Below are 27,997 nucleotides of genomic sequence, written 5' to 3' on the forward strand. Positions count from 1 at the left end.
GGATGACACAGACTCCACCTTCACCTGTTATTAGAAAAGAGAAAACATTTTGGAGACTTAGTGGAGGGGACGTGTGATCCAACATGTGGTTTCTCTTGATTCCCGTCTGTATAGCAATCTGCAGCTCATCCCTTACACCAGCATCAGAACCGTAAGATCCAGATTATCATTATTTCTATTTTCTCAGAGAATGTGAATATACTGTATGCTATGATGGAAGATTAAGGTACTGACTGTCCATATGAAGATCCTAATAGTATGTATTCTTTAGGGTTACTGTGAGTTTAGTGGCAAAACAGTATGACATATAGCTCCCCAGTAGATGGAGGAATACTGTATTTGGCTGGAAGACTTCAATGAGATGTTGACTCACAGGGTAACCACCATGAGGTGGCCCTAGACACCTTGTTGAGCAGAGCTATTTTGCATGTTTAAAGGTACTCTCTCACTAGGTTTATGCCGCCTTAAAAACTAGTGACAGAAATGTTTAACAGAGCGATGTATTACTTTCCTCATTCTGTTTAGCTGTTCTCCTCATATGCAGGAGAATGGGCTTTGAGTTGCACCACTCCTTCCATCATCAGGCTGCTGATTGACAGCAGTCTGCTTATACACGGTATATATACACAGCATAGATAGACAACTGCCAAAGAATGGCTGGTGGGAAGGGGAAGCTGGTGCTCATGAATATCGAGGACAACTGACTAAGGGCCCCCTTTTTTATGTTGCCCCCCCCCCCTCGGGCCCTCACCCGGAAGCATTTAAACGTATACTTACGTGATCCCTATTGACCAATGTATCTTCAGCCACCACCATCTTGTATCAACAACGTCATCATGACTGACAGCTTACTCGGCTCCGATTGGCTGAGCAAGCTGTCAGCCATCTGACACACTCCAGCCCCCTCTACGGCGTCAGCAGACGACTCACAGCTTGGTCAGCTCCGATTGGCTGAGCAAGCTGTAAGCCATGTGAGTCGCTAAACTGAGGGGTGGGAGTCTTAAACAGCTGAACCAGGAAGTAGTGAAGAACAGAAGACAGTGATCACTGCGTGGCCGGGTCCCGGGAAGGACGAATCCCCCCCACTGGAGTTGTCTTTTAAAGGGGTATTCCACTCAAACATAACTTTCCATATGTTGCTACCCATGGTGACTAACAATCATGTCTCTTTCCCCCAGTCCTCACACACAGTTTTTTGTGTCTTTATCAGAAAGTAGCAGCTCAGAACTGGGGTAAGGAGACTAAAGAGAATACCCCTTTAACAATCTTTTTATCCTATTGCATACAGTACAGAGGGGAAGGGCTCCTGCTGCAGACAGACACAGGACTGGGAATCAGGGTGATATGTCATTGGCATTTGTAACATTATTTGACTTGTATTCTGATATACACATAAAATAATTACCTCTCATTACTTGTCTCCTTACAGCCAATATGTGATCACCGTTCCTGCACACTTAGAGGAGGGGACTGAAGGGAAAGCCTGTATGACGTTCCTTGATCTGAAGGGGCCGATTGACATTAAACTTGAGCTGAAGAATGAAGAACAAGTTCACATTGTAGCAGAACATAAAGTAACCACTGCTGATCATTCTGACTGCTATAGCCTCCAGGTCTGTATATGTCTCCATAGTAAGGGCTTATTCCCATGCCCCGTATTCCACGGATCCTACAGATGAGGAAGCCCTGTAGTGGACTCTTTTGTTGTCCATGGAATACGGGATGTGCCGACAGAGCAATATACAATACATACTATAGAACGGGTTTCTGTTAATAGGGTTGTCCAGATAATTTTTTCACATTTAAAGCGTAACTGTTATTATTATTTTTTAATTTTTTTTGCAGAAATCAGTAGTATAAGCGATTTTAAGAAACTCTATAATAAGTTTTATTAGGCAAAAAAGCCTCTTTTTGTACTCATAAAACAATTTCCAAGCCTCCCCCCCTGACTTCTTATCTGTTCATCATCAGGCAAACCCGTCTTCATTACAGAGAAGCAAGTTAAGACAAATTCTGCTCTCTCCATTCTATCCTTATGGAGGGGGGAGGGGCCGAGGGAGATGAGTGAGCAGGAAGAGGAGACATGAAGGTCAGCTGTTTGTAGACTGTCTTGGCACCTAAAACGGTGGATTCAGAGGTCAAAGGTCAGTGCTTATCTAGGAACTTGCTGAGAGAAGATTGCAGGGTGTTGTGCTGTGCAGGACTGCTCCATGCTCACTCACTCCTCTCAGCCCCTCCCCTCTCCATAGAGCATAATGGACACAGAAATACTGCTTCTCCTGAAGTGAGGGAGAAGCTAGGAAAACATCTTTTTGAGTACAAAAGGAAACTCTTTTTGGTAAATAAAACCTATTACAGAGTCTCTTAAAATCGCTTGTACTATTGGTATTTATTGTTTTCAGAAAAATTACCCTGAAATGACAGTTACGCTTTAAAAGTGTTCAGGTTGAGAGAAAAAAAAAATTAAAGGGGTATTCCTATCTAAATTAACATAGTTGAACTTGTAAGGCTCGTCAAAGTAAAATAATTTGGTGAATACATTCATTTTGCAAACTTTCCTCCTTCTCCTGATATGCTGCTCCTCCACTCCCATTGTTGACCGGCCACCACTCTGCTCTAAAAGCAGTGGTCTGGCTATAAAGTAGAGTGCTGGTTGGTAATCTAGACAACTAGCTGTCTACTATGAGAGGGAAAGAGCGCCATATCAAGAGATGGAGGCAAATTTGCTAAATTAATGAAATTTGCAAAAATATTTAACTTGACGATCATACTCCTTTAGGGAATGTTCACACTTACCGGATCTGCAGCTTATTTTCTGCTGCAGATCCGCAGCAGATTTCATTTAAATAATTGAACACAGCATCAAATCTGCACCATAAAATCTGCTGCGGATCTACACTCTTAAAGAAGTTGTTCACCAAACATTTTTTTTCTTTCAGATCAACTGGTGTCAGAAAGTGCCAGAGATTTGTAATTTACCTCTATAAAAAATCTTAAGTCTTCCAGTATTTATGAGCTGCTGTATGTCCTGCACAAAGTGGTGTATTCTTTCCAGTCTGACACAGTGCTCTCTGCTGCCCCCTCTGTCCATGTCAGGAACTGTCCAGAGCAGGAGCAAATCCCCATAGAAACCCTCTCTTGCTCTCCAAACTGGAAAGAATACACCACTTCCTGCAGGACATACAGCAGCTGATAAGTTCTGGAAGATTTGATTATAAATCTATGGCAATTTCTGGCACAAGTTGACTTGAAATAAATCGTTTTAGGTGAACTATTACTTTAAATACAGTATCTGTAATATTGCGAAGCAATTTGACGTTGTGTGCGTGTCATATATTTACCTGGTCGCTCTGCAGCACTGCAGAGGCAGAGGCAGGCTGACATTCCCATACATAAGCAGCCTATCAGCAGTAGGGGGCAGGAGCGAAGCTGTGCAGAAGCACAGAGCCAATCGTGAGCTGCCAGGCGCAAATCAGGGGCGGTGGACTTAAACGAGCAGCAACGAGGCTCCATAGCTGCCAGTGATAGTTTTGCCTTGCTTTACTACACCAGCATTACTCTGTGTTCTGACCTCTGCCTTTTTTACTGACTTTGGCTTGTTATCTGATTTTGTACCTCGCTCCTGACAGTGTTTCTGACCTTGGCCTGTTTAAACGGTATTCCCTTTGTATTGTGATTTTGTACTGTTTTGCTATCTTGGATTTGACCTCTGGCTTGTTTTCTGACTGTGATTTTGGTTCTGATTTGTGGTTTATACGTACCTGGCTGGTTTGACTTGGACTGCTGACTTTTCTCCTTGTCTGGCCCTGCACTTAGCAGCGTAGGGACTGCCGTCCAGTTGGGGTCTGTCACCTAGGGCAGTACGTCCAAGTAGGTAGGGACAGTGGGCTGGGTTCAATTAGGGCTCACTCTTCTGATAACTGTCTGATAACTCTACTAAAAAGGTCCATAATCCTGCGGGTCCATCACACTACCATGGCAGATCGTACACACCTGGAAATAAGTAATGAAGGTTCCTATTGGATAAAACAGTATATTGCAAAATGCTATAAAGTTTTATAATACATAAACCATAATATCAAGGCATTGGTGACCTAATCACACAAGACAAAAAACGATGACAGAAAATGTACTTCTATTTCTTATTAGGTCCCAAAAATAAGAGCTGATTGGTCAGTCTGGGCCTTACGTGTATCTGCACATGGAGAGAATATCAATGTGGATGACACCAAGAAAGTTGTTATTATCAAAAGAGCGGATGAGTGCGTCATCCAGACCGATAAATCCACTTACAAGCCAGGGGATATAGGTAAAAGACAACACACACTCCTTACTTTGGCTTCAAAACTGCATAAAATGACATCAAGACAGTATGTATGAAAATATTCTTACGGTCAGAGCGAATATTTTCGTCATGGCTGTCCATGTAGTTCTATGCTTCAAAGCAGAAAACCTAGTTAGTCTTCTAGGGGATTGAATGACTCCAGTTGTCAAGTATGTTCCAATGGGTTATAATCTGAGGATGTCACATATTGAGGAAATCTGAAGAAAAATCTGCTGCACTCCAGAATCTGTACACTACTATAGGTGACATGATGAGGGAGAAGAGGTCGTCTTTGCAAGGTGCTATGAGCGGGAAAAAAAAAAAAAAAAAGCCACACAGCAAGAAAAGGGTTACACTAAGCCCTGCTGCTACAGAAATGAGAGGGAAGCCTTGATTTACCTTAAAGACAATGTACCATCACCACTACTGAGATTATAACCCCTTCCCTCGGTGATGCGGCCCTGCTTGAGTCTTATAGAGATGCCTCACTGTGGGAAAAGGGGTGTTGGGAAAAGGGGTGTTATCGTCACACTTGAAGGCGTCGGGCCTGCCCCCAGGTCTTTAAACCAAGCACAAAATGACACCAAGCAAGGGAACCAGGGAGCGTTTTGAAAAAAGACTGCGCCACTGGGATCCCCATGTTGGAAATTTCAGTGGTGGTCATGGTATATTCGCTTTTTACAGTGCAGATCCACAGCTTGCTGGTACGCAGACTCTTTTTTTCCTGCACATAACAGTAGCTAAGCCCCACCCTTACATACACCAGACTGCAGATTGTAGGGAAGGGAGACACCTTGTGGCAAGAGTATAGAACTATTTTTTCTGGGGAAAGAAATATTTACAGAAATGTTAGGAATCACATTGGCTTTGAAATAAAGGGAAGTTGTTTAAAGCAACAGCTTAAGAACACTGCTATATTGTTACTTATATTTATTCAGTCAGTCAGTTACCCTACCTGAGTGATTCATGCCATGTAGACATATAAAGCCATGGAAGTTGCTAGGTGTCCCTGGAGGCATTTAACCAGTGCTAGTCACATGGACATTGTAGATATGTCAGATAGTCCCCACATGTATCAGGAGTCCTCTGGCCTTGCCCGTATATCTACATTACAAGACTTGTCTTATGAGTAAAATAATGATTACTGCCTCCCCATCTTCTTCTATTCTAGTGAGATTTCATGTGATATCTATAAACCCTGATTTTCGACCAATAAGTAAACAGGTGAGAATGTATTTGTTTCTTGTTTATTGATCACTGTGCAATATTCATTTAGCCGACAAATACCACTCTAATGATCAACACGTAACATAAAATACCCAATCATATACACTGAACTAGCTCCCCAAAACACGATTAGTCAACTCCACAAATTATCCATAGGGGGACATGTATCAACGGGCGTACATTTTTTTTCGGTGGAAAGTGCCGATTTGCACATGATTTTATTCGCAAATGGCCAATTTGCGAATAAAATATTCACAAATCGGCACTCGGCTACGCCGGGGGACGGGGAGGGGGTGTGAAGGGGGCGGAACTGAGGGCGCGGACTCAGAGTCCGCGGGATTCACCATTTGTTCCGCCAAAATATACGCCGAAAACCTACTGCAGTCCTCAGCTGGCGTAGGTTTTCGTCCGAGCGCACCAGAGCGCACGGGATTTATGTAGAGGCAGTCTGCCTCTACATAAATCCCTGTATCGCCGGAGATGCAGGGACATTTTTAAGTCCGGCGTAAAAAACATCGGACTTAATAAATGTTCCCCCATAGTCTCTTCCCCTTAGCACAACACAGTCCTTTGTACTTAAGAGCCCTAATACAGGGGACGATTATCGCACATAAAATCGTTATATCGTTCGAATTTAAACAATAACCGTTCTTTGTAATAGAAAAATTGATTTAGATCTGAACCTATAATTATCGTTAATCGTTCGCTGTAATTCCTCATTCATTCGCTCAAGTTCCTTATTTGTTCACTAATCGTTCAGTGTTATTGCACATTGTCCATTGTTTTGCTGGGATCAGAAGGAGTAAACGATCATAGTAACGATCGCAATAACGATCATAGTAACGATCGCAATAACGATCATAGTAACAATCGTAACTAACGACCATCGTTCTGTGTAATATGATGAACGATTTCAGGTTAACGATAAGCAATCTCGTTTGCGATTGTTTATCGTTAGTCTTCAATTGTTAAAAATCGCTCTGTGTAACGGGACCCTAAGGCCCTATTCCACGGACCGATTAACGGCCGTATTCGGCCGATAATCGTCCCGTGGAATAGAAGGCAACAATCAGGCGACATAGTTTAAGTCGGCTGATCGTTGCGTCGTTTGTCCTTCAAACACGTAGCGCTCGTTTGCTCCTCTCAGTTGGCCCGTCTAATAGGGGCTTTACACAATACAATCTTCAGACCTCCGGTGGTGCTCAGTAGAGATGAGCGAACCTGCCGAGGTTCGGGTTCGTATGAACCTGAACTCTCGGCGTCTGATTCCCGCTGTCTGCAGCCTCCGTGAAGAGGGTGGATACAACCTTGAGGACCGCCTGGAAAACTGGGATACAGCCATAGCCATAGGCTGTATCCCAGTTTTCCAGGCGGTCCTCCGGATGTATCCACCCTCTTCACGGAGGCTGCAGACAGCGGGAATCAGACGCTGAGAGTTCAGGTTCATATGAAACCAAACCTCGGCAGGTTCGCTCATCTCTAGTGCTCAGCCGATTAACTCTATAAATCCATACATAAAAGAAAAAAAGCACTAAAGAATACGGCACTCTCTTTACTATTCCTACCAGTAAGCAGCTACAGCAGGGGATACAGCAGATACAGCAGGGGATACATGGAGCGGGTATGTTTCATTAGACTATAATAGGAATAGTAAAGAGACCACTTTGTACTTGGTGAGTGCCGCCATTCTTTTGTGCTTTCTTCTTGTGGATATAGAACTTTCTATATGACATTATCGGTTTCTTACTTGGTTGTCTTTTGGCTTTTCTTTTTCACATTGCTTCAGCTCATTGAAGTTTTGGGGCATTAGTTTATACACAACTCTCTTAGGCGCCATCCACACTGCTTTTCTAGAGTTTTGGTGATTCTCCAGGATCGCTGATGTCCTGCAGAAACCATAAGAATGGTATCAGTAATGCAACAGTTTTTGCTGATCAGTATAGGTAAATAAAAGGCCAAAGAGTGGAGCCTGTGTAAAATCTATGGATCAGCAGCACTCTTGACCTTAGTGTGGGTGTGGGTTTGCAGCTCAGTTACATTGAAGTGAATTGATTTATTTGTATTATACATGTAATATTATTTTTATTATTTTTTCCTCTTTTTTTAGCACCCTTTGGTTGAAATAATAGTAAGTATAACTTGTATACTTCTGGAAGGGATGACACATTATATATCCCTCATTGGTGCATTTACCCAGGTTTATGGATGGATGATAACAAGGCTAGTGTTTTCTATGAGTGAATATAAATGGGGCAAGTATATAGGTGTGTATTTTAATTGGCAAGTTCCAAAAAAAGGGGCTGTTGTTATAGTCGTGGATTAGAAAGGAGGTTTATTAATACCAACTATGGGGGAGATTTATCAAACATGGTGTAAAGTGAAACTGGCTCAGTTGCCCCTAGCAACCAATCAGATTCCACCTTTCATTTTCCAAAGAGTCTGTGAGGAATGAAAGGTGGAATCTGATTGGTTGCTAGGGGCAACTGAGCCAGTTTCACTTCACACCATGTTTGATAAATCTCCCCCTATGTTCCCAGACAATGTAAATGTCTGTCCTTATTATATTAAGGGGGCATTATTATATTACAAAAGCATTATTGTGTTGGGGCAGAAAGGGGAAACTATGATACTATCAGTGCCAAATTATGATATTTAGAAATGGTGTTCTCCCCTTAAAATGAGTGCCCTCTCCCTGGAAACAGTCCTGCCTCCTTGGAAATATAACTCTTATTTTCTCTCAAAAGTAATTAAATTTATACTTAGCCCATGGGTAGGTGGTATGATGCTATTACACTATTCACACTGTAAGACTGAGGTCCAGTGTGTAATTGTGCCATTTTTTAGGTCTTGAAAGAAAGTTTTATAGATTTGTAACTTACTTCTATTTAGAAATCTACAGTTTTCCAGTACTTATCAGCTGCTGTATGTCCTGCAGGAAGTGCTGTATGCTTTCCAGTCTGACACTGTGCCCTCTGATGCCACCTTTGACCATGTCAGGAACTGTCCAGAGCAGGAGAGTTTTTTTAATGGGTATTTGCTTCTGCTCTGGACAGTTCCAATATTGGACAGAGGTGACAGCAAAGAACTGTGTCAGACTGGAAAGAATACACCAATTCCTGCAGGACATAAAGCAGCTGATGAGTACTGAAAGTGCTGGGTATTTAAATTAAATTACAAATATTATTACAAATACCTTTAAGTGGCCTTAAAGGAGACCTGTCACCCCCGTGCCGGGGTGACAGGCTCCCGACCCCCCGTTACAGCCCCCTATACTCACCCGATCCCGCCGGGTCCTGCTTCCTGATCCGGTCGGGTCACGGAGATATGAGCGCCCGAAGCCCATATCTCTCACAGGAGAGTCCGACGCTCATAGAGAATGAATGGGGAGTCCGATGCTCCGTCATTCTCTATGGGCATCGGATTCTCCTGTGAGCGCGCGCGCCGGGCTTCGGGCGCTCATATCTCCGTGACCCGACCGGATCAGGAAGCAGGATCCGGCGGGATCGGGTGAGTATAGGGGGCTGTAACGGGGGTCGGAAGCCTGTCACCCTGGCACAGGGGGGGACAGGTCCTCTTTAAGACACTGTCACGGCGGGGACCCTATAGCTGCTTGCTGTGCCACAGATTTTCACTGTATTTGTTTCTCGTGACTCCCTGACGCCAGCCCTGCCTATGTTTGGAGCTTATAGCCCCTTCCCTCTCAGTTTGGATGGGCTGAGATACCTAACCTGGTCCTTGTATCAGTCTAACACTTTATTAGATGTTGGTGCCATAAGAAATCTCATTATCTGCCGTTTTCTACAGGACCCAAATGAAAACCAAATAGCACGGTGGCAGAACGTGTCTACAAAGCGAGGGTTTGCAGACTTTAGCTTCCATTTGGCCAATGAATTAGCTCTTGGAAATTACAAAATTGGTATACCCTCTGCTGGCTGCGTAAAATATTTTAAAGTTGATGAATATGGTAAGATGATGTAAAAAATAAAATGTCTGGAGAACAATTTGTGTGTGTACACTTTATAAGGCTTGAAATGTCACTGTCGTTACAACTTTCAAAATCTAAACCAAAAGTAGATGTGATATAAAGTTTGCAATTTACATTCATAATTTTTTTTTGTTTTGTTTTGTTATGAAGAACATGGCACTTCCTGTTTTCTGACTCTTTTTTTTTCTCAGAGACAGAAAACAGGAAGTCCTGTGTATCCCAGCCGATCTGAGCGCTCACAGAGAGGTCAGTCATGTGACTGACAGACATAGGGAGTCGTAACTCACTGTACTGGCTGGAATTTCTGTGTTTAGTCTGTTTTTTACGACCAGCACAAGTCAGAAAATCTGCCTTCTGGAGACTGGACCTGGATTTCTGGTAAGTATAGCTTTATTTCACAACATGATAACAACAACAAAATCATGATTGTATATTGCAGACTTGCTTTATATCACATCTACTGTTGATTTAGATTTTGAAAATTATAACGACAGTGACACCTTAAGCGGTATACATTTCTCAAAACTGGCGAACTCCTACACCAGTCTTAAAATACGTCCCCGTCCCCCCACACACACACTCTTTTCCCAGACAGATTTACTAAGAGGTGAACACATTTTAGTAAAGCCAGGTGCAGGCTCTACATCACAAGTCTACACCTGTTCGGTAGCAGGTGTACAACTGTGTCATTATTTACGCCTGCGAACATACATAAATCACAACAAATCAGGCGCAGAAGAAGGCCATGCCTCCCCGCCTTGCCATACCCCCCCTTCAGGTGAGCGTGGGATACTGCTGGCGTGTGCCACAGTAAGGGTGCCTTCACACCTACCGTATCGCAGCAGAAAATCCGCTGCGGATCCGCAGCAGATTTAACTAAGTTAATGAACACAGCATTAAATACGCACTGTCAAATCCGCTGCGGATCTGCAGCAGATTTGTAAGTGCGGATTTGATGCTGTGTTCATTCATTTAGTTAAATCTGCTGCGGATCCGCAGCGGATTTTCTGCTGCGATACGGTAGGTGTGAGGGCACCCTTAAGCAGCAAATCTGCCTCTTTGCTGTGGCATACACCATGTGTCACCAAATTATGTTGTGAAAACCTGGTAATCTTGCACCTAGAGTCTACCTCAGGTTATGTTGAGGTTAGAGGTAATTTAGGAAGGGACACATTGGTAAATCTAAAGCTGCCCGAGACTTACTATCCTACATGTAAAACAAGTTATACAGTATGTTGATTATTCAATACAAGACATTATCATTGACATTAACATTTTTATTTTCTCTAGTGCCAAAGAGGTTTGAGCTTAATCTCAATATCCCGTCTGATATAACTATGACAGATACAGCTTTTCACCTGGAAGCTTGTGGCAGGTAAGAAGAAACCCCATACCCACCATTAGTGCCCATTAGTAGATGCAGCAGCGGTTGAGGTCTCCTTTATGTGAATAGGGTGGTCTGTTTGGGGTTTGTTTTCTCTAACTATATCTCTGAGTCAGTAATGACAATTTCCCATACACTACAATGGCAATTAGAATTACTGTAAGAGATGAATATTATTATGCACAATGAGTTAATGGGCCTACACTTCTAAACCAGCATCTATAACTCATGTCTTGTTTTCCAGTTATACCTATGGAAAGCCAGTAGAAGGCATAATTGATCTTTTGGTATGTGCTGAAGTATGCGCTAATAAATGGTATTGCACATCTTATTCCTCCGATGAAAAAGAACCTGCTACGAGAAATTGTATAGATATTAAAGGAGAGAAGGTGAGGATAAAATCAGTATAACAATTCAAGTCATCTATTTTTCTAATCTATAATCACATACTAATAATATGCCTGTGTATAAAAGTTAAATCTCTGTGTAAAAGAATTTGGCCCCAACTGGTTATTCCGAGTTACATCATGTTTCCCCTATCCACAGGATAAGGCAGGAGTCCTGTTATCATAAATAAATCTTCTTTACTGTAGGAATACTTTATACAATAGCTGACCATAGACTGGATACTGAGTAACTGGGTGTGTACTTCCTCTCCCCATGTGACAACTTACTACAGGAGGTATAATGTCCCCTGTGAGTGGTGGAGAAAAAAGTGTAAAGAGAAAAGGAACATAGAGATAGGTGAGCCTGGAACACTGGATGCATCTGTCCTTATGCATCCTGACTGGTGTGATGATGCATCAGCCTTTCTGTTTAAACACATCTCAGCATAGCTAGGCACAGGATCTTAAACAGGTTGCAAATGTGACACAAGGTCACAAAGGACAAGGGGCCTACGGGGCACAGTCATTGTGATGAGTCTCTCATCTCACCTGCAGCCATACAGGATAGCTTAATCTATCTTTTTGATGGCTAGGGCCACAGCCTGGTGGGAATATGCCAAAGGGCCTGTCCCTGTCGGCGCCATCTCTGCAGTATGACTGTCCTCTGGGCTTCCTCCATTTCTCTAGTGGAGATCGGGGCAGTCTCTGAATCCTTAGACCGGTCTTCCTGGACCTGGGACAGATCAGAAAAAGGAGGTGCTGCAGCTGGAGGGGCTGACCTGCTCGTTGATACGGATTGGTCCGGTAGCACCAGAGACGGTGCAGCATCGTGGCCTGCTGGTCGTCGCTGCTGGAAGTAGACATAGTAGATGCTGCATTCATAACTTGTGGCTCTTCGCTCGCCATCCTGTTGCAACTGAGGGCGGAGTCATCACTGCCGGTGAAACACAGGGGATGTCCATGGGCGTCTGCCTTTTCCAAAATGGCTGTGCCGGAAGTACAAACTGGAGTGTGTCTTACCATCAGGGGTCCTCCTAGAAACAATACTGTACACATGGATTCCACCAGGGGGCGGTGCTGAGACTTCGGCATGCTTTTTGCTAAGTATTCCCGCAGTTTTCCCGCATTTGAGTTGGCGGGTTGTTTGAAAGTTGTGGCACAGTCAGTAAATACAGGATACAGTCCCGAAACAATAAAGATGGCTCCCCCACTTTTATATCCACAGTTAGGATGGTTATCTTCGGAGCATTAATCTTCAGGGCAACAGTGGTTTGAGTGATCAGTCTCTTGTAATCCGCTTTGGTGGTTGAAAGTACATAGTTCCTTATGATGCTTAAGCAATAGGATATACACAGTACACAGTTCTTTACAATGAGGTAGATAGACAACAATGAGGTTTGAATGCTGTTCATGACACCAATTCTGTGGTGCCTGCGGGCGTTCGACCGGTCACTTGCCAGATGATGCTGTGTGATGCCACCACTGTGGTTGGTCAGAATATAGCTCAGCCTATAGTTGTACTGTCGGGACGCCAGTGCCAATGGGGCACACAGCTATGAAGGCACACCTGCTTTTATTTTAAGGAGGCTGGCTCTATGTTCTCCCCTGTGGTTGGTGACATGCCGTGCTATGAGGGGGTCCCTTGGGTACTTATCACGGTGGTATGGAATGGAGTTGTGACCCAACCGGACTATCGGTACCACCACCCACAGAAAAGGGAGATGACCCAAGGATGTGATATCAGCTGTGTAGGTGCTGGAACAATAATCACTGAGTCCTGTTACTGTAAATAAATCTTCTTTACTGTAGGAATACTTTATACAATAGCTAACCATAGACTGTAGACTTGACAGCGCAGAATCTGCGCTGAGAACTGTAGAATAGAAGAGCTGAGCTGACTTGACTGTGCGCTGAGAAGTAGTGAGTGGTGAACAGTAGAGAGGAGTTTGTGCTTCAGGTTCAGAGGAGTGGAGAGGAGTTTGTGCTGAGAGTCCCAACTCAAGGTAGAAGTGTGCTCTGCTGGAACTTTAGAAGAAGAAGAAGAAATAGAATACTGAAGACTTGAAAGCAGTAGTATACTTGTGTCCCTGTTTCGACCTTAGCTGTCGTACCACCTGTCGAACTACAGTGTCGGGTCACCCGTTCTATGAGGGTGACCCAAGCCCCAGACCTTGTTACCTGAGTTGAGCAGAGTGGCCAAGTTTACCTGGTTATACCCATCCTGTGACATAGAGTACGTAGGCTTGTAGCAACTTTGCTTTATCCGGATCAGTTCCTCTGGTTATCAGGATACTGTCCTGCACTTTTAGAAATATTCACGGGGTGGGTTGTAGTGATCTCTGACTTGTCCTCTCCTGAGTAGCTTAACACTGCATAGTAAGTGACAGTGCTGCTTTCAAGAAACTGGTGTCTGCGTCTCCCATGTGCGCCTGTCCACTACAACACTACAGACTAAACTACACTGGATATTGAATAACTGGGTGTGTACTTCCTCTCCCCATGTGACAACTTCCTACAGGAGGTGTAATGTCCTCTGTGAGTGGTGGAGAAGAAAGTGTAAAGAGAAAAGGAACATAGAGATAGGTGAAGAGAAAAGAGGGCTCTCATTGGTGCGCAGATTATAACAAACAATAACCCCTTATTCACTACAGCTGTGCAACATACAAGTGCATATATAAGTAACAGTGACATCTTGTGACAAAACTTTATCACCACTTCAATACTATACTACCACATTTACTTGAAATACAGACTTTTGCAAGGGGTGTAAAATACTAACACCCGTGGTGGGACACCACAGGTGTACCTACCTCACCAGCTCCAACGCTGGGGTACGCTGTCGCCCTTTCCAGTTCTGGTTGGAGTTCCTGGTTTGAACGGGGACCCGGGTTGTGACGTGTCAGCCCCACTCAGCCAGTCAGCAGAAGTAGGGGGGTACTGGGAACCAGGAAACAGCCGGGGGACCAGTAACCGGAGGGGCCAACAGAGGACCCCACCTTCTCTTCGACTCTTTTGAAAAAAATGTCAGGCGCTGGACATCTCCTTTAATATGTATATGATTTTTTTTTCTTTCTGTAGACTGACAGCAATGGATGTGTCTCGAGAGATATTCATCTTTCTTCTTTTAATTTGTCAACCACAGAACAACATTATTTTAAGATTAAATCTAAACTGGCAGAAGACGCTACAGGTAAGTGAAGGAACAACACAACACAAGTGGCTTCTCACCTTCTTACTACATAAATGTAATATTAAAGTGCATATACCATCAGTACATTCACTTTAAGTTTTACACACGAATAGATCGGCATCGGAGCGGGAAAGCTGGTGCTGTGGTCATTTTTTTGAACCGCGGCCCGTTTCTTATGCACGGCACCAGTCTATTACCAAGCACTGGCCCATGCTGAAGCACTGGAGGCGGGCTGGCCCTAAATGACGCGTCTCTATTAAAATCAATGGAGCCATGCCACAGAGGGGATTTCCTCCCACTGGGGCCGGGCTGGTCCATCTCCAGTGCTTGAAAAGATGGCGTGAGATCGAAACACCACATCCCGTTTGCCGCACTTATATACACTGCATTTTCTTTGATGGAATAAAAAGAACACAGAAAGTTTTCACGAACAAGCTGAGTGCTGCAGATTTTTCTTGGATATATATACCTTATAGATATAAGGAATATGTTGTATGATGCTAGTTCTATTCAGAAAAATACGTAATCATTCTTTCAGGTCATAGTGAGGAAGCATTAGCTGATATATACCCCAGCTCAGCAAGAGAAACTGTTCAGTTTGTGGACTGTGAAAGATATTATGATAAAGGATTTCCATATCATGGCAAGGTAAGGTAAAGCTTTACATATGAAGGAAGAGTTAAATGGATATTTCCATCTTGTCATTTATGGCATATAAAAATATGATGGATCAGGTCCCCATCCTTCTTGCTTGTAGCGGCCAGAAGTGGCTTGGAAGCCAAAAACAGCTGCTTTATGTACTTAAAGGAGTACTCCAGCCAATCTTTTTTCCAAATTAACTGGTTCCAGAAAGTTATATAGATTTGTCATTTACTTCTATTTAAAAATCTCAAGTCTTCCCATATTGATCAGCTGCTGTATGTCCTGCAGGAAGTGGTGTTTTCTTTTCAGTCTGACACTCTCTGCTGACATCTCTCTCTGAGACAGGAACTGTCCAGAGTAGCAGCAAATCTCCATAGAAAACCTCTCCTGGTCTGGAGAGTTCCTGTCTCGGACAAAAGTGACAGCAGAGAGCACTGTGTCAGACTGGAGAAAACAACATTTCCTGCAGGACATACAGCAGCTGATAAGTATGGAAAGACTTGATATTTTTAAATAGAAGTAAATTACAAATCTATATAACTTTCTGAAACCAGTTGATTTGAAAGAAAAAGATTTTCACTGGATAACCCCTTTAACTCCCATAGAGGTCAATGAGAGTTCTATGACAAGAGTAACACTGCAAGCTACTCAATCTACAAATCTCTGAATTTATGGAGACAGAATGAAAGAAAAAAAAGGTGTCATTTAACCTCATTTTTTTTCTGAGAAACTACAAGTGCTGCCAGGCTCCATGAAAAGATCCAGATAACATAGTCAAAGAATACATATAAAGATAACTCGTAGGCTTGATGTCTGGAGGATATGTCGGTTTAGAAAGGTTTTATCATTTCTTTCCCATATACTCAGGTTAAAGTCAGTGATGGGAAGAACCAACCAGTGGTTAATGAATCCTTAACATTATATGCAGTGAAAAATGATGACTATTCTAATGCCCCATATATAAAGCTGGTGACTGATTCACATGGAATTGCACGTTTTACACTTAACACCTCTGACTGGCCAGATGTTCTAATGTTAAAGGTAAGTCACACCATATTAGTCCATGGTATTCCTGTACATTAGAATAGTACAGATATACACTGATGAGCTGGGGGGGGGGGGGGGGGGGGGGGGGGGGGTCCACAATTACTAGAACCAATTTGAACCATCTCCTATAAAAAGTTAGTTAAGAAAAAATGTAAAACTCCATTATCCAATGAATAAAATCAGATCATAAATCCACAATTAAATTTGCCTGGGATAAACATATGTCTATCCTAAGATAATAAGAATGGAAATACTAAAAGGGCAGATTAGATCAACCCAGTGGTCTTTTTCTGCAGACAATCTTCTATGCCTCTATGTTTCTATGATACGTCCTGCAAACTCATTCTAGAATTTCAAATTTATGAATCATTGTAGTTCCCCCCAGAATTGATACATTTGTAGAGATGCTTTAAAGGGAACCCTTCACCATGAAAATGCTACCTAAGCTATCAGCATCATGTTATAAAGCAGAAGGAGCTGAGTGGATTGATATATATATCTTTATGGGAAAAGATTCAATATAACTTGTAATTTATTGATTTAAATCTTGGATGTTTCCATGCTAAAGAGTCCAGTCCATTGGGTGACACCACCCACTGGACTCCTTAACTTTTAATTTTAATCTATAAATCACAAGTTATACCAAATCTTTTCCCACAAAGAGATATATCAATCCGCTCAGCCCCTCCTACTCTATAAAATGATGCCGATAGATTAGATAGCATTTTCATGGTGACAGGATACCTTTAAATAAAAAGCAAAAAAAAAAAAAAAATGTTGAAAATAGAGTTGTGACCTCTCTCCTAAGGTACGTCCCTCATCTGATGGTCATAATAATAGAGGGGATTATGGAGAAAGACATTATGAAGATTCGCTCTGGCTTCTACTTTTTTATTCTAAAAGTGAGAGTTTACTGTCTATACAAGAGCATCCAAAGGACGTATTATGTCATTCTGATCAGTCAGTGATGGTGGAATATGACATCCATAAGAAGAACTACCGGCCTGATATGGATTATCTCCACTTTTTCTACATGGTAAGTATTTTTTTTTAAATCAAGGATAAGAAGATAAGATGCCGGATTTTGAGGGGCAGATCAGGCAGTTATATTATGGTCTCCACATTCACAGGATATGATGGATCGTGATCTGTTAGATTCACTGTGATCCATTATAACTTGTCACATCCTTTAGGATCTAATTTTACATCCATTAGATCCCCTGACCCATTAACTTATATTAGGTAAGCCAGATGTAGTCAGCCAGGAGGAGCAACACAGTCATGGACCCGGAGCCACAGCAGTATCTGGAGCCACCTGCCGTTATTATAGGGATCACAGTGAGGGAGAGGGTATATCAATTAGGAGCCCTGGGGTATATAGTAACATGCTGATGACAAGCTTCCAAACTAATGGGAAGGTGGGAGATAGTACGCCTCTTAGGGCCCCATTATACAGAGCCATAAGCTACTGAATTGCTCTGTGTAATAAAGACACCGATCAGCCGGAAAAAAAAAACAGTGGCTAATCATTGTGCTTGTTTAAACATGTAACATCGCCCACTGGCCGGGCATTGCCAATGATGGCTGATGCTAGAGTAAAAGAAAAAAAAAAGATTATACTTACCTGTCCAGGCTTCCCCCGTGTCCTTTAGCCTTGTTCCTGTGTTCTTCGCTCACCGCAGCTGCCTCTAGAACTTTAGAACCCCTCTCCCAGCCAATCACTGGCCGTGGTGCTGTCCCATCTTGGCCAGCTATTGGCTGAATGGCTTGCACTTCAGAACTGGGATCATAGTCATTGTAAAATCCTGATAAAATTTCCCACACAGATATAATAAAATGGTTACAAGTGTGTGAGAACAACCCATTTCTTAGTCATGAATCTGTCTTGCTCTCCATGTATTCACAGCTTATATCCAAAAGTGGAATCTTCTCCTACAAGGAACATAAAGTTAATATTAAAGACCAGGCAAATAGCCCAAGTGAGTATCATGGTTATCTTCATGCTGAAAACATACTAAACAGAACACATAGAAATTGATCTCCTCTCTTATTTACTGGTTACTGTCAGTACATAAAATAGTAATATTTATATGCCTTAGTGTATACAGCTATTGTTTCTTCAAGAAATTGTCTGGAAGATTCCCCAATAAATAAGCTGATTACTGGCTGGGATTATTGGTGCTGGGACCCCCGATGTTCAGTTATAGTTGGGGTTAGAATTCAACACAATTGTTTAGCTGCCCTGCAGTCATATAAATTACATGGACCCCGTTTAACACCTTTATGCCATATGATGTACTGAAATACATGATGGTGGTGTTATGGATTTATTGTTTGAGCTCAAGATCTAAACATGCTCTATCAGCAGGTGACAGTCCGGATCAGACATAGCTCCCATCCCAGCCATATAACCACCTAAATGCCATGATTAACCCCTTAAGGACCGGGCCAATTTCCATTTTTGCACTTTTGTTTTTCCCTCCTTGTGCTTAAAAGGCCATAGCACTTGCATTTTTTCACCTAGAGACCCACATGAGCCCTTATTTTTTGCGCCACTAATTGTACTTTGCAGTGACAGGCGGATTTTTTGCATAAAGTACACTGCAAAACCAGGAAAAAAATTAAGTGTGTAGTGAAATTTAAAAAAAAACACTTTTTTTTTTTTAATTTGGGGAGATTTCATGTTTACACAGTTTGCCCTGGGGTAAAACTGACATGTTATCCATGTTTCTCAAGTTATTACGATTACAACGATATGTAACTTGCATGACTTTTATTTTATTTGAGGGCTTTTAAAAAATTAAAACCTTTTAAAAAATTTTTTTTATCCTTTGGTCTATGGGGCTGTGTGAGGTGTCATTTTTTGCGCCACGATCGGTTCTTTCTTTCAGTACCTTGATTGTGCATATGCGACTTTTTGCATTTTTGCATTTTGGAATTTTTTTGGAGCTTACGCCATTTACAGTGAGAGATCAGGAATGAAATAAATTAAAAGTTCGGGCGATTACGCACGTTGCGATACCAAACATGTTTATTTATTTATCTTTATTTATATAAAATGGGGAAAGGGGGGTGATTCAAACTTTTATTAGGGAAGGGGATTTTTTATTAATTAAAAAAAAACAAAACATTTTTTATTTTTTTACACACTGACTAGAAGTCCCCCTAGGGTTAGAGTTTTTCCCCTGGGGGAATTCTAGCATAACTACACTGATCTCTCATTAAGATCTAGGCAGTATAGATATATTGCATAGATCAATGAGGTCTGTGCTCTATTGCTTTCGGCTGCTGCAGCCGAGAGGAGTAGAATGCCGAGCCGGGATCAGCGCCATTACAACACATATCCCGTCCTGGTAAAGATGCGGGGAACGCTCCTCCGCGATGATGTCGGGGGGGGGGGGGGGGCTGGCTATTTCCCCCCCCCCCCATCTAGACACCAGGGAAGGGAAAAGAAGCAGTTTAAGTGCAGCTGTCAACTTTAAAAGGCTAATGAGGCATGTATTGATGCAAAGCAAGTTTTCTTTTTGATTTTTATTTTTTAAAAGTGCATAAAACGGACGTGATTTGGAACCAAAATGACAACCGAGCCAAAAAACAGCCATGAAAAAGAGACTGTGTGAATATATCCGCTGTAATTGTACTGACCAGCTGAATAAAGTTAATATGTTTTACCACATGATGAAAACTTTTCTTTTCAGTTCCAACACACAGAATTTTTTGGGTGATTTGCATTTACATTTAGTGGTAAAATATAGACTGCTACTAAAGCCAACTTAAGTGAATGGGACGTGCCTGGTCCTCACAGGAGAGAAGCTGTTCTCCACTCCACATGACAAATTTGCTTCTATTCTTTACCTTTAGCAACCATATAATGCCTACAGCTCCATAGAGTGAATAAGCTGCTGCCAGACAGCTTGGTCATGTGCGTTTTATTTGATTTTTAATTGATCTGTTTTAATTATTCTCCTTTTCAGGTCTGCGGGGCTCATTCCCTGTAAATTTCCATGTAGCTGAAGATTTCTTCCCTAAATTCGGTCTTCTTGTTTTGTCTGTTCTGCCTAGTGGAGAGACAATAGCAAAGTCTACAGATTACAATGTCTCACCATGTGCACAGAACAAGGTAAGAATAGTAATAATTATTATAATAATAATAATAATAATAATTTATTTCGGATTTTCCACAGGCAGCTTTAACCTCTTCACATCAGCAATCTGTATATATACGTTCCTACTGCACATACCCCGTGCAGTAGGAATGTATATATACGTTCCTGCTGTGACGGGGTTAATGATGTGACCAGGAGCACAGCGATCCCGCTCACATCAATGTCCGGGGCCGCAGGTAATGAGTCAGCTGCGATCCCACAGCCGACTCTCATTAACCCCTTAAACGCAGTGATCTACAGCGATCACAGCGTTTAAGGTGTTCAGTGACAGATCAAGCATCTGTCACTGAGTGATTGGGACCCCGCAGCCGTGCAGTCGGGGGTAAGATCCTTACCTCCGTCCTGTCGGATGGGTGATCCATGTATAATTTCTGCTCTCGGGCAGGCTCTATACATAGATCGCAGATAACACTGATCTATGCCATGCTATGGCATAGCGTAGACCAGTATATGCAATCTAATGATTGCATATATTACAGTTATAAAAGTGAAAAGAAAAAAAAAAGTGTAATAAAAAAGTTTAAAAGATCCCCTTGCCCATTATAAGAATAAATAAACATATTACATATCGTAGCATGCGGAATTGTCCGATCTATTAAAATATAACATTATTGTTCCCGCACGGTGAACAGCGTTAACAGGGGGGGAAAACGTACCAGGATTACCGATTTTATTAAATTATATATCACAAAAAATGAATACAAAGCAATATGATATTAATAAAAACTAGAGATCATTGCGCAAAAAATGACTCCCCAACCAGCCCTGTAGGGAGAAAAATAATAGCGCTATGGCTCTTAGAAGGCGGTGAGGAACATTGCATTAATTTGACCCGGACTTTTGTGCATCAAAGGGCTCTGTCTTGAAGGGATTAACATAACCCATACTAACCTCATTGTATGGGCAGCCTGACATGGTGATGCTGAGCTCAGTTTTTTCCTCAGTTTTCAAATTGGTTGCACCGGTCCAGAGATATGGGCCAAAAACCTTATATGCAAATGAGCTTCCTCCTGGGGGCAGTCCTGGCATCAGTGCAGTATGCCCAGTATCATTGAGCTCAGTGTAGCTGGGCCAGTCTGCTATCAACAGAGGTTAGGATGGGCTAGTAATAATCCTCCTACATTATTATTATTATTATTATTATTATTATTATTATTATTATTATTATTAATATTTTGGATTCAACAAGGTGAAGCAGAGCTCTGCAGTGGGGGGAGGGGTGACTGTCCATGGGAGGGGGCTGAGTGACTGTAAATAGTAGGGGGCCAGGTGATGGTCCATGGGAGGGGGCCGGGTCCTACAGTGGGGGGAGGGTCCCTGGGAGGGAGCCGGGTCCTGCAGTGGGGGGGGGGTGGGTGACACTCCATGGAAGGTGGCCAGGTCTTGCAGTGGGGGGTGGGCGACTGTCCATGGGAGGGGCAGAGTCCTGCAGTGCTAGTTCTAGATTCCCCTTAATAATACAGAGGGCATGTACAGACAAAATCAGCCATTACATAGTAAACTAATAATTCATACAAGAGAAGTGATGGGAAAGAGAAGTGACAAAAAAATTAAAAGAAAAAGCTTATTTTGCACAAATTTTTCAGCATCCAAGCTGATGATTAAAAAAAATGACATTACAGGACGATTGAAGCTTTGATTTTGTGTAGAACTTTTATATATGATGTTTTCCAGGCAGTCTTCGGGAGACATCTACCTTCTCCAGCCAGCGGGATTCAAATGTCGATCGTTTGGGTTCATGTGAATCTGAACTTTCGGCAGGTTCACTTACCTCTAGTTTTCACATTTTTAGTGTGCAGTAGAGTTGAGCGGATATCGAGCATGTTTGAGTTCGTCTGAACCCAAGTGTTCGGCCTTTGATTAGCGGTGGCTGCTAAGTTGCATGTATCTGTAAAACATGGATATAGTCATTGGCTGTATCCATGTTTAACAGACAACCTTAGGTCTTTATCCGACTTCAGCAACCACCACTAATGGCGAATGCTCGGGTTCGGACGATGCTCGATATTTGCTCAACTCTAGTGTGCAGTAAAGAATCTTTCGTTTTCTTTGATGTAAAATAAAATAACATTTCCATTGTGTAACAAAATAGGTAAAACTTAGATTCTCTAAAGAACAAATTCACCTTGGGGAAAATGTGGACCTGGAGATTACAGCAGAGGCCGGGTCGGTGTGCTCTGTGCGGATGGTAGATAAAGGATACTTGCTGAAAAATTCCCATGCTGATCGGTCTCTGATAACAGATATGGTGAGTTTCATTCTTTCACTGGTTCACAAACTTCTATCCTTTTCCTAGCAAGGTGTGATTGAACCAACGGGAGTAGTCAACCCTACATGATACGTTAGGAGACCCTGTGCATTATAAAGCGTAGTCAGACTCAGACTCACTGCTGCAAAACTTGATGCATGCAGTATCAATGGTTAAAACAAGAATTCTATAGTATATCTGACTTGTTTCACGATTCTGGATTTGTCAGGGGTCACATCATGGAGCATTGAAATTTCTTATAAAAGGGGTATTTTGCTCAAACATAACTTGTCATGTGTTGCTGCTCATGGTCAGACTAACAATTCATTCCATACTTATTATCTATTTAATCCGCTTCCCCCAGTCCTGAGCTGCTGCTTTCTGCGGAAGAGACAAAAAAAAACTGTGTGTGAGCTTTTCTCTCTGTCTCCCCCTCCTCCCCCCTCCCTTCCGAGACAGCTGATGTAAACAAGTCCTTATCTGCAACTTTGTAGCAACTTTGTATTGCTGTGATGGTGGGTTCATAGGGAACTCCCAGCATTACAAAGAAGCTACAAGACAGTCAGGAACTTGTTTTTATCAGCCATCTCGGAATGGAGGGGGGAGGAGGGGGAGATGAAGAGAAAAGCTCACACACAGGTTCTTGCGTTTTCTGTAGGAAGCAGCAACTTAGAACTGTAGGAAGGAGACACAAAAAGGTAATAAGTATGGAATGAATTGTTAATCCCACCACAGGCAGCAACATATGAAAGCTTATGTTTGAGCGGAATACCCCTTTAAGCCTTATTTTTATTTTCTCTTAAAGGTGAAATGGTTAAGTGTCTTACCATTTCTGTTTAAACGGCAATCATGAAAAATACAGTACAGTAACATTATATCTTAATCCAAGATCTGTCCTGGAGTCCGTTCGGCAGGAGATACAGTTATTGTCCTAAAAAACAATTTTTAAAATTGAAGTCCTGTGTCTAATTGGTGTGGCCTAGAGTGTCTATGCCCTAGGCCTGCACCGTTTCTCTGTCCCTCCTCCCCACCCTCTTCACCATTAGGAACGCCCCTGGGCAGCATTTCCCCTATTTTGCACCTGTCTGAACAGTGCACAGGTGCCTTAACAATCCAACACATGTGCAGTGTTCACACAGATGAATAGGAGAAACCCTGCCTGGGGCATTCCTTATGGTGAAGAGGGTGGGGAGGAGGGATGGATAGGCGTTGCAAGCCTAGGGCATAGACACTCTAGGCCACACTAGTTTGACACAGGACTGACGTTTAAAAGTTGTTTTTTAGGACAATAACTGCATCACCTGCCGAATGGACCCCAGGACAGATCTTGGATTAAAAGCAGCTATCCGAAGGTACAAGTGGTTTGGGGGGTCAGATTGTGGGTACAGAGTCCCTTTAAACCAGCTTTAGTTTCAAGCAGATTGATTAAACTCTCCTTTAACGTATTTTGTGCAGATTTGTCTCCATTGATCTCTACCAGATAATCCCAGATGGTTCTGCCATTCCCCCCACAGACTGGTTTCTCTCCCCCCCCCCCTCGTGTCTTTGACTGACAGCCACCAGGGTTGTCCTACCTCACAGGCTGGTCTCTTTACTCCCTAAAATAGACATCCACCCAATAGCACCCACTCCTCCACAGACTGTTCTCCATTGCCCCCTCTTTCAGCCCCCCTTCCCGGTTTTCCCACCCCCATGGACTGGTGTCGCTGTCCCTATGTGCCCCTGACCCACTAATCCCCATCGCCTTTATTTTTATTATCTCCCCTTTTTTCCTGGCTCTTCTGCTTCTTTTTGGTACCTTAGGTATAATGATACGTCCACCATATCCTCCATTCTGTTTGGCCCCTAAAGGGTGATGGAGGTCTCCTGTAAGGGATGGTAATTTTTATGTTTTGGACCACGTTCCTTAATATAATGATATGACTATGGTGGCCTTTTTAAAGATTTATTTTGCTTCTGGTCTTTTCTGCAGATTGAAAGATTGAGGAACAGTGTTTATAAAGATGAATACACACATCTGATAGAGGATGAACATCGGTGTATTGGGAATGCCACACCTGAAACCGATAACAACTTTGATGCTTACAAGTTATTTCTAGTAAGGCAGATTTACTGAGTAATACTCTTAGGCTATGTTCACACAACGTAAAAGTACAACAATGGCTGTACTTTGTACAAGTAGGCTAGCCTCATGTTGCTCTATGGCATCCCGGCCGGAGCGTATACACATTGCACACGCTCTGGCCGGGATCCCAAGCGGTGCCGCAAAGAACTGACATGTCAGTTTTCTGCAGCCGCAATTCAGTGAATTGCGAGCATAAAAAACCATGTCAGTTCACACAATGAAGCGAGCGGCTCCGGCCGCTTGCTTCATTGTGTGCTGTGAGGAGTTCTGATGCGGGCGCGCGCTGATGCGCCCGCATCAGAGCACTGTGGCCGGAAAGACCGGCATGATCTTCACAGAGACCGGCCGTTCAGTGTACCGGTCTTATAAGCCGTGTGAACATGGCCTTAGGGCCCTATTTCACAGGACGATTATCGTTCAGATTATCGTTAAATTGTTCGAATCTAAGCGATAATCGTTTGGTTGAATAGCAGTTAACGATTAACGAGAAATCGTTGATCGTTTAATAAGACCTGGACATATTTTTATCGTTGCTCGTTCACATTGAATAAGATGTCGTTCAGTTGTTCGCAGTAGTGACGAACGCAATAGTGACGAACGCAATAGCGACGACAAGACGACCGCAACAGCCATTGTTTAACAAAAATACCCGTAGTGTGAACATAGCCTTATACTGTTTTTTTTTTTATGAATTGAAATAATTTAATGTTACTATTTTTATTTTGTTAGTAGCAGAAAGAGTCATGAATTAGTACATATGCTGATAGGATTACATTATTAGCAAGTAAAGAGTGGACTATTGTAAACCCATGGTAACCCTATGACAATGACTATTTTATGACTTTTTTATTTGTAATATTTTTATGTGTATTATTAATCCATAAACCTTATCAATCCACAGAGAGATAAAAACAGCGCTGTACTGCATATTTCTTTCTTTATAGAAACACAACATACAGATTCTTACCAACACAGCGATAAAGGAACCAGTGAAATGTGTTTCCCGTACTGTCCGCTCTGCTGACAAAATGGAAAAAACTGGACATAAAGGTATTTTAATAAATCAGAAACCTTATGCTGTACAAAAATAATCTGAATAGTACAGCAGATTTAGGAGGTTTTGCACAATCCCTTTATGTTAGCAGATCACAGTTTTAAAGGCAGACTGGTAAGAATGGGGTAAGGGCAGGGGCGTAACTAGAAAGGGCTGGGTGCCATAGCAAACTTGATTTGGCCCCCTCTCCCCCACACCCTCCCACTGTAGGCAAACCCCCTGTTTGTCGGCCCTCCGCCAAGTAGATAGCATATGTTAGGCATCTTCCGTAGTGTCCCCCGTGGTAGGCATCTCTCCTAGTATCCTACCCCACACAGTACATAGTGTCCCCAGGGGTAGGTATCTTTCCTAGTGTCTCCCATGGCAGGCATCTCTCCTAGTGTCCCCCATGGTAGACATCTCCCTAGGCTCCCCCACCCCGTAGATACTGTCCTCCATGGTAGGCATCTCCCCTAGTATCCTATCCCCAACAGTATATAGCGTCCCCCGGGGTGGGTATTTTCCAGGGGGCCCAGTGAATTTTAGGGCTAGGCCCCCTGATGCAGTGGGCCCTGTAGCAGCTGCTATGGCTGCTTCAGTAGTAGCTACTCCCCTTGGTAAGGGCTTTCCAAGTATTTATTAAAGGGGTAGTGCGGGGTAAAAAATTATTCACAATATAACACACATTACAAAGTTATACAACTTTGTAATATATGTTATGTCTGTGAATGGCCCCCTTCCCCGTGTCCCACCACCCCCACCCGTGTACCCGGAAGTGTAGTGCATTATACATTACCTGATCTGTGTCGCGCCCGTCCACCATCTTGTGCCAAACGTCATCTTCGGCCGGCCGGCCCGAACACCTCCGATCTTCCCGAGTGCCGTCCGCCCTCTGTCGCGTCATCAGCTGCTCAGCCGCATAACTGTGCTCGGCCAATTGCGGCTCAGCAGCTGATGACGCGGCCGCGGATCAGGTATGTATAATGCACTACACTTACGGGTACACGGGTGGGGGTGGTGGGACACGGGGAAGGGGGCCATTCACAGACATAACATACATTACAAAGTTGTATAACTTTGTAATGTGTGTTATTCTGTGAATAATTTTTTACCGCCGCACTACCCCTTTAACATTCAAATGGTAATAAATATTCTACTGCAGTTTCCAACATTCAAGTCTAATCTGATATATATATATATATAGAATGTGATATGCTGTATGTGATTGGGTGAATAAATCACTTTTAGACCATTGGAGTGCCGTCCTCTTGCATATATATATATATATATATATATATATATATATATATATATATATATATATATATATATATATATATATTGTGGGAATTAGCGTCACAAGTGGTAGGCACAAGCAGGCTTTGGATGCAACAAAAAAAAAACGTTTATTGGTAACAAGCCAGAAAAAAAAATAGTCCAGCATGAGGCTTTTACAGCAGCCGTTCCAGCTTCAAACACAAAGCAGTTGACTTTCAGGAACATTAACAGTTAGCATATACACACCACCGTGTAGTTATGTCCTCATTCAGACCAGAAGTCTGTAGCAGCTCTGTTGCAGGGCTTCTCTCTCCAGCTCCTGCCAGATTCACTGTGGATCAACTCAATCAAACACTCTCAGCAGGTTGTCTCTCCACACCTGATGCACCAAGTCAGAGGCTTTTAAAAAACCCAGTAAAGCCTGGACCGGAATATGGGAACGGCCTCCCACCCACGCTACAGCCGTTCCAAGAAAGACAGCCCATTTTAGCCGCACTGCAGCTATACTAAATAGCAAATGTCAGTAACCTATAGTTACTGACCACGAACTGCTGTCTTTCCCCCACAGAGTCTCAGGACCTCTGTGGCACATACATTGTAGTTCTCCTGCTGCAATTTAGGTATGTGGAAAGTCTGGGATGTACTAGCGGACTGGCAACCCTGAACTCCCTGAAACTTCCATACAGAGCACAATAACCTGCTTGGCACATATCTACCTTCCACTAGTTTCCCTGCTGGTTGCCTACAAATATATATATATATATATATATATATATATATATATACATGATAATTTCATGCTACATATGCAGCTGGTTTAATAACTGTATTTGTTTCTACAACAACTTCTAGAAACTGACAAAGAAGTCCAGAAATATATTAGAAGAAGTTACTTTCCAGATGCCTGGCTTTATGTGTTAGTTTCTGTAGAGTAAGTATGTAGCCTCTTTAATATATCAACA

General features: G+C 42.6%; 1 protein-coding gene across 2 annotated transcripts; it reads left to right on the plus strand.

Moving 5' to 3' along the window:
* On the plus strand, nucleotides 1-27,997 carry LOC138799247 (alpha-2-macroglobulin-like protein 1). Of its 2 annotated transcripts, XM_069980163.1 has the most exons (18): nucleotides 1-151; nucleotides 1,430-1,613; nucleotides 4,150-4,309; nucleotides 5,496-5,548; nucleotides 7,659-7,679; nucleotides 9,356-9,515; nucleotides 10,827-10,911; nucleotides 11,165-11,309; nucleotides 14,385-14,496; nucleotides 15,035-15,144; nucleotides 16,006-16,179; nucleotides 16,994-17,221; nucleotides 18,092-18,164; nucleotides 20,160-20,305; nucleotides 22,444-22,599; nucleotides 24,572-24,697; nucleotides 25,669-25,774; nucleotides 27,888-27,997. In XM_069980163.1, exons 1-18 carry the CDS (start codon nucleotides 84-86, stop codon nucleotides 27,968-27,970), a joined length of 2,190 nt encoding a protein of 729 aa, XP_069836264.1. In that variant the 5' UTR covers nucleotides 1-83; the 3' UTR covers nucleotides 27,971-27,997. The 2 variants fall into 2 exon arrangements, with proteins under 2 accessions (XP_069836264.1, XP_069836265.1); XM_069980164.1 differs by lacking the exons at nucleotides 1-151; nucleotides 1,430-1,613; nucleotides 4,150-4,309; nucleotides 5,496-5,548; nucleotides 7,659-7,679 and adding an exon at nucleotides 8,115-8,294 and having other exon boundaries at nucleotides 27,888-27,996.

Source organism: Dendropsophus ebraccatus, chromosome 8 (genome assembly GCF_027789765.1).
Source record: "Dendropsophus ebraccatus isolate aDenEbr1 chromosome 8, aDenEbr1.pat, whole genome shotgun sequence".
NCBI classification, from domain to species: domain Eukaryota; kingdom Metazoa; phylum Chordata; class Amphibia; order Anura; family Hylidae; genus Dendropsophus; species Dendropsophus ebraccatus.

Bases quoted from the DNA above. Each gene is read 5' to 3' on its own strand.
- LOC138799247 (XM_069980163.1), top strand. From the start codon at position 84: ATGTGGTTTCTCTTGATTCCCGTCTGTATAGCAATCTGCAGCTCATCC. The intron at 9,516-10,826 runs GTAAGATGATGT...TATTTTCTCTAG, and splicing joins TTTTAAAGTTGATGAATATG to TGCCAAAGAGGTTTGAGCTT. The intron at 10,912-11,164 runs GTAAGAAGAAAC...CTTGTTTTCCAG, and splicing joins CACCTGGAAGCTTGTGGCAG to TTATACCTATGGAAAGCCAG.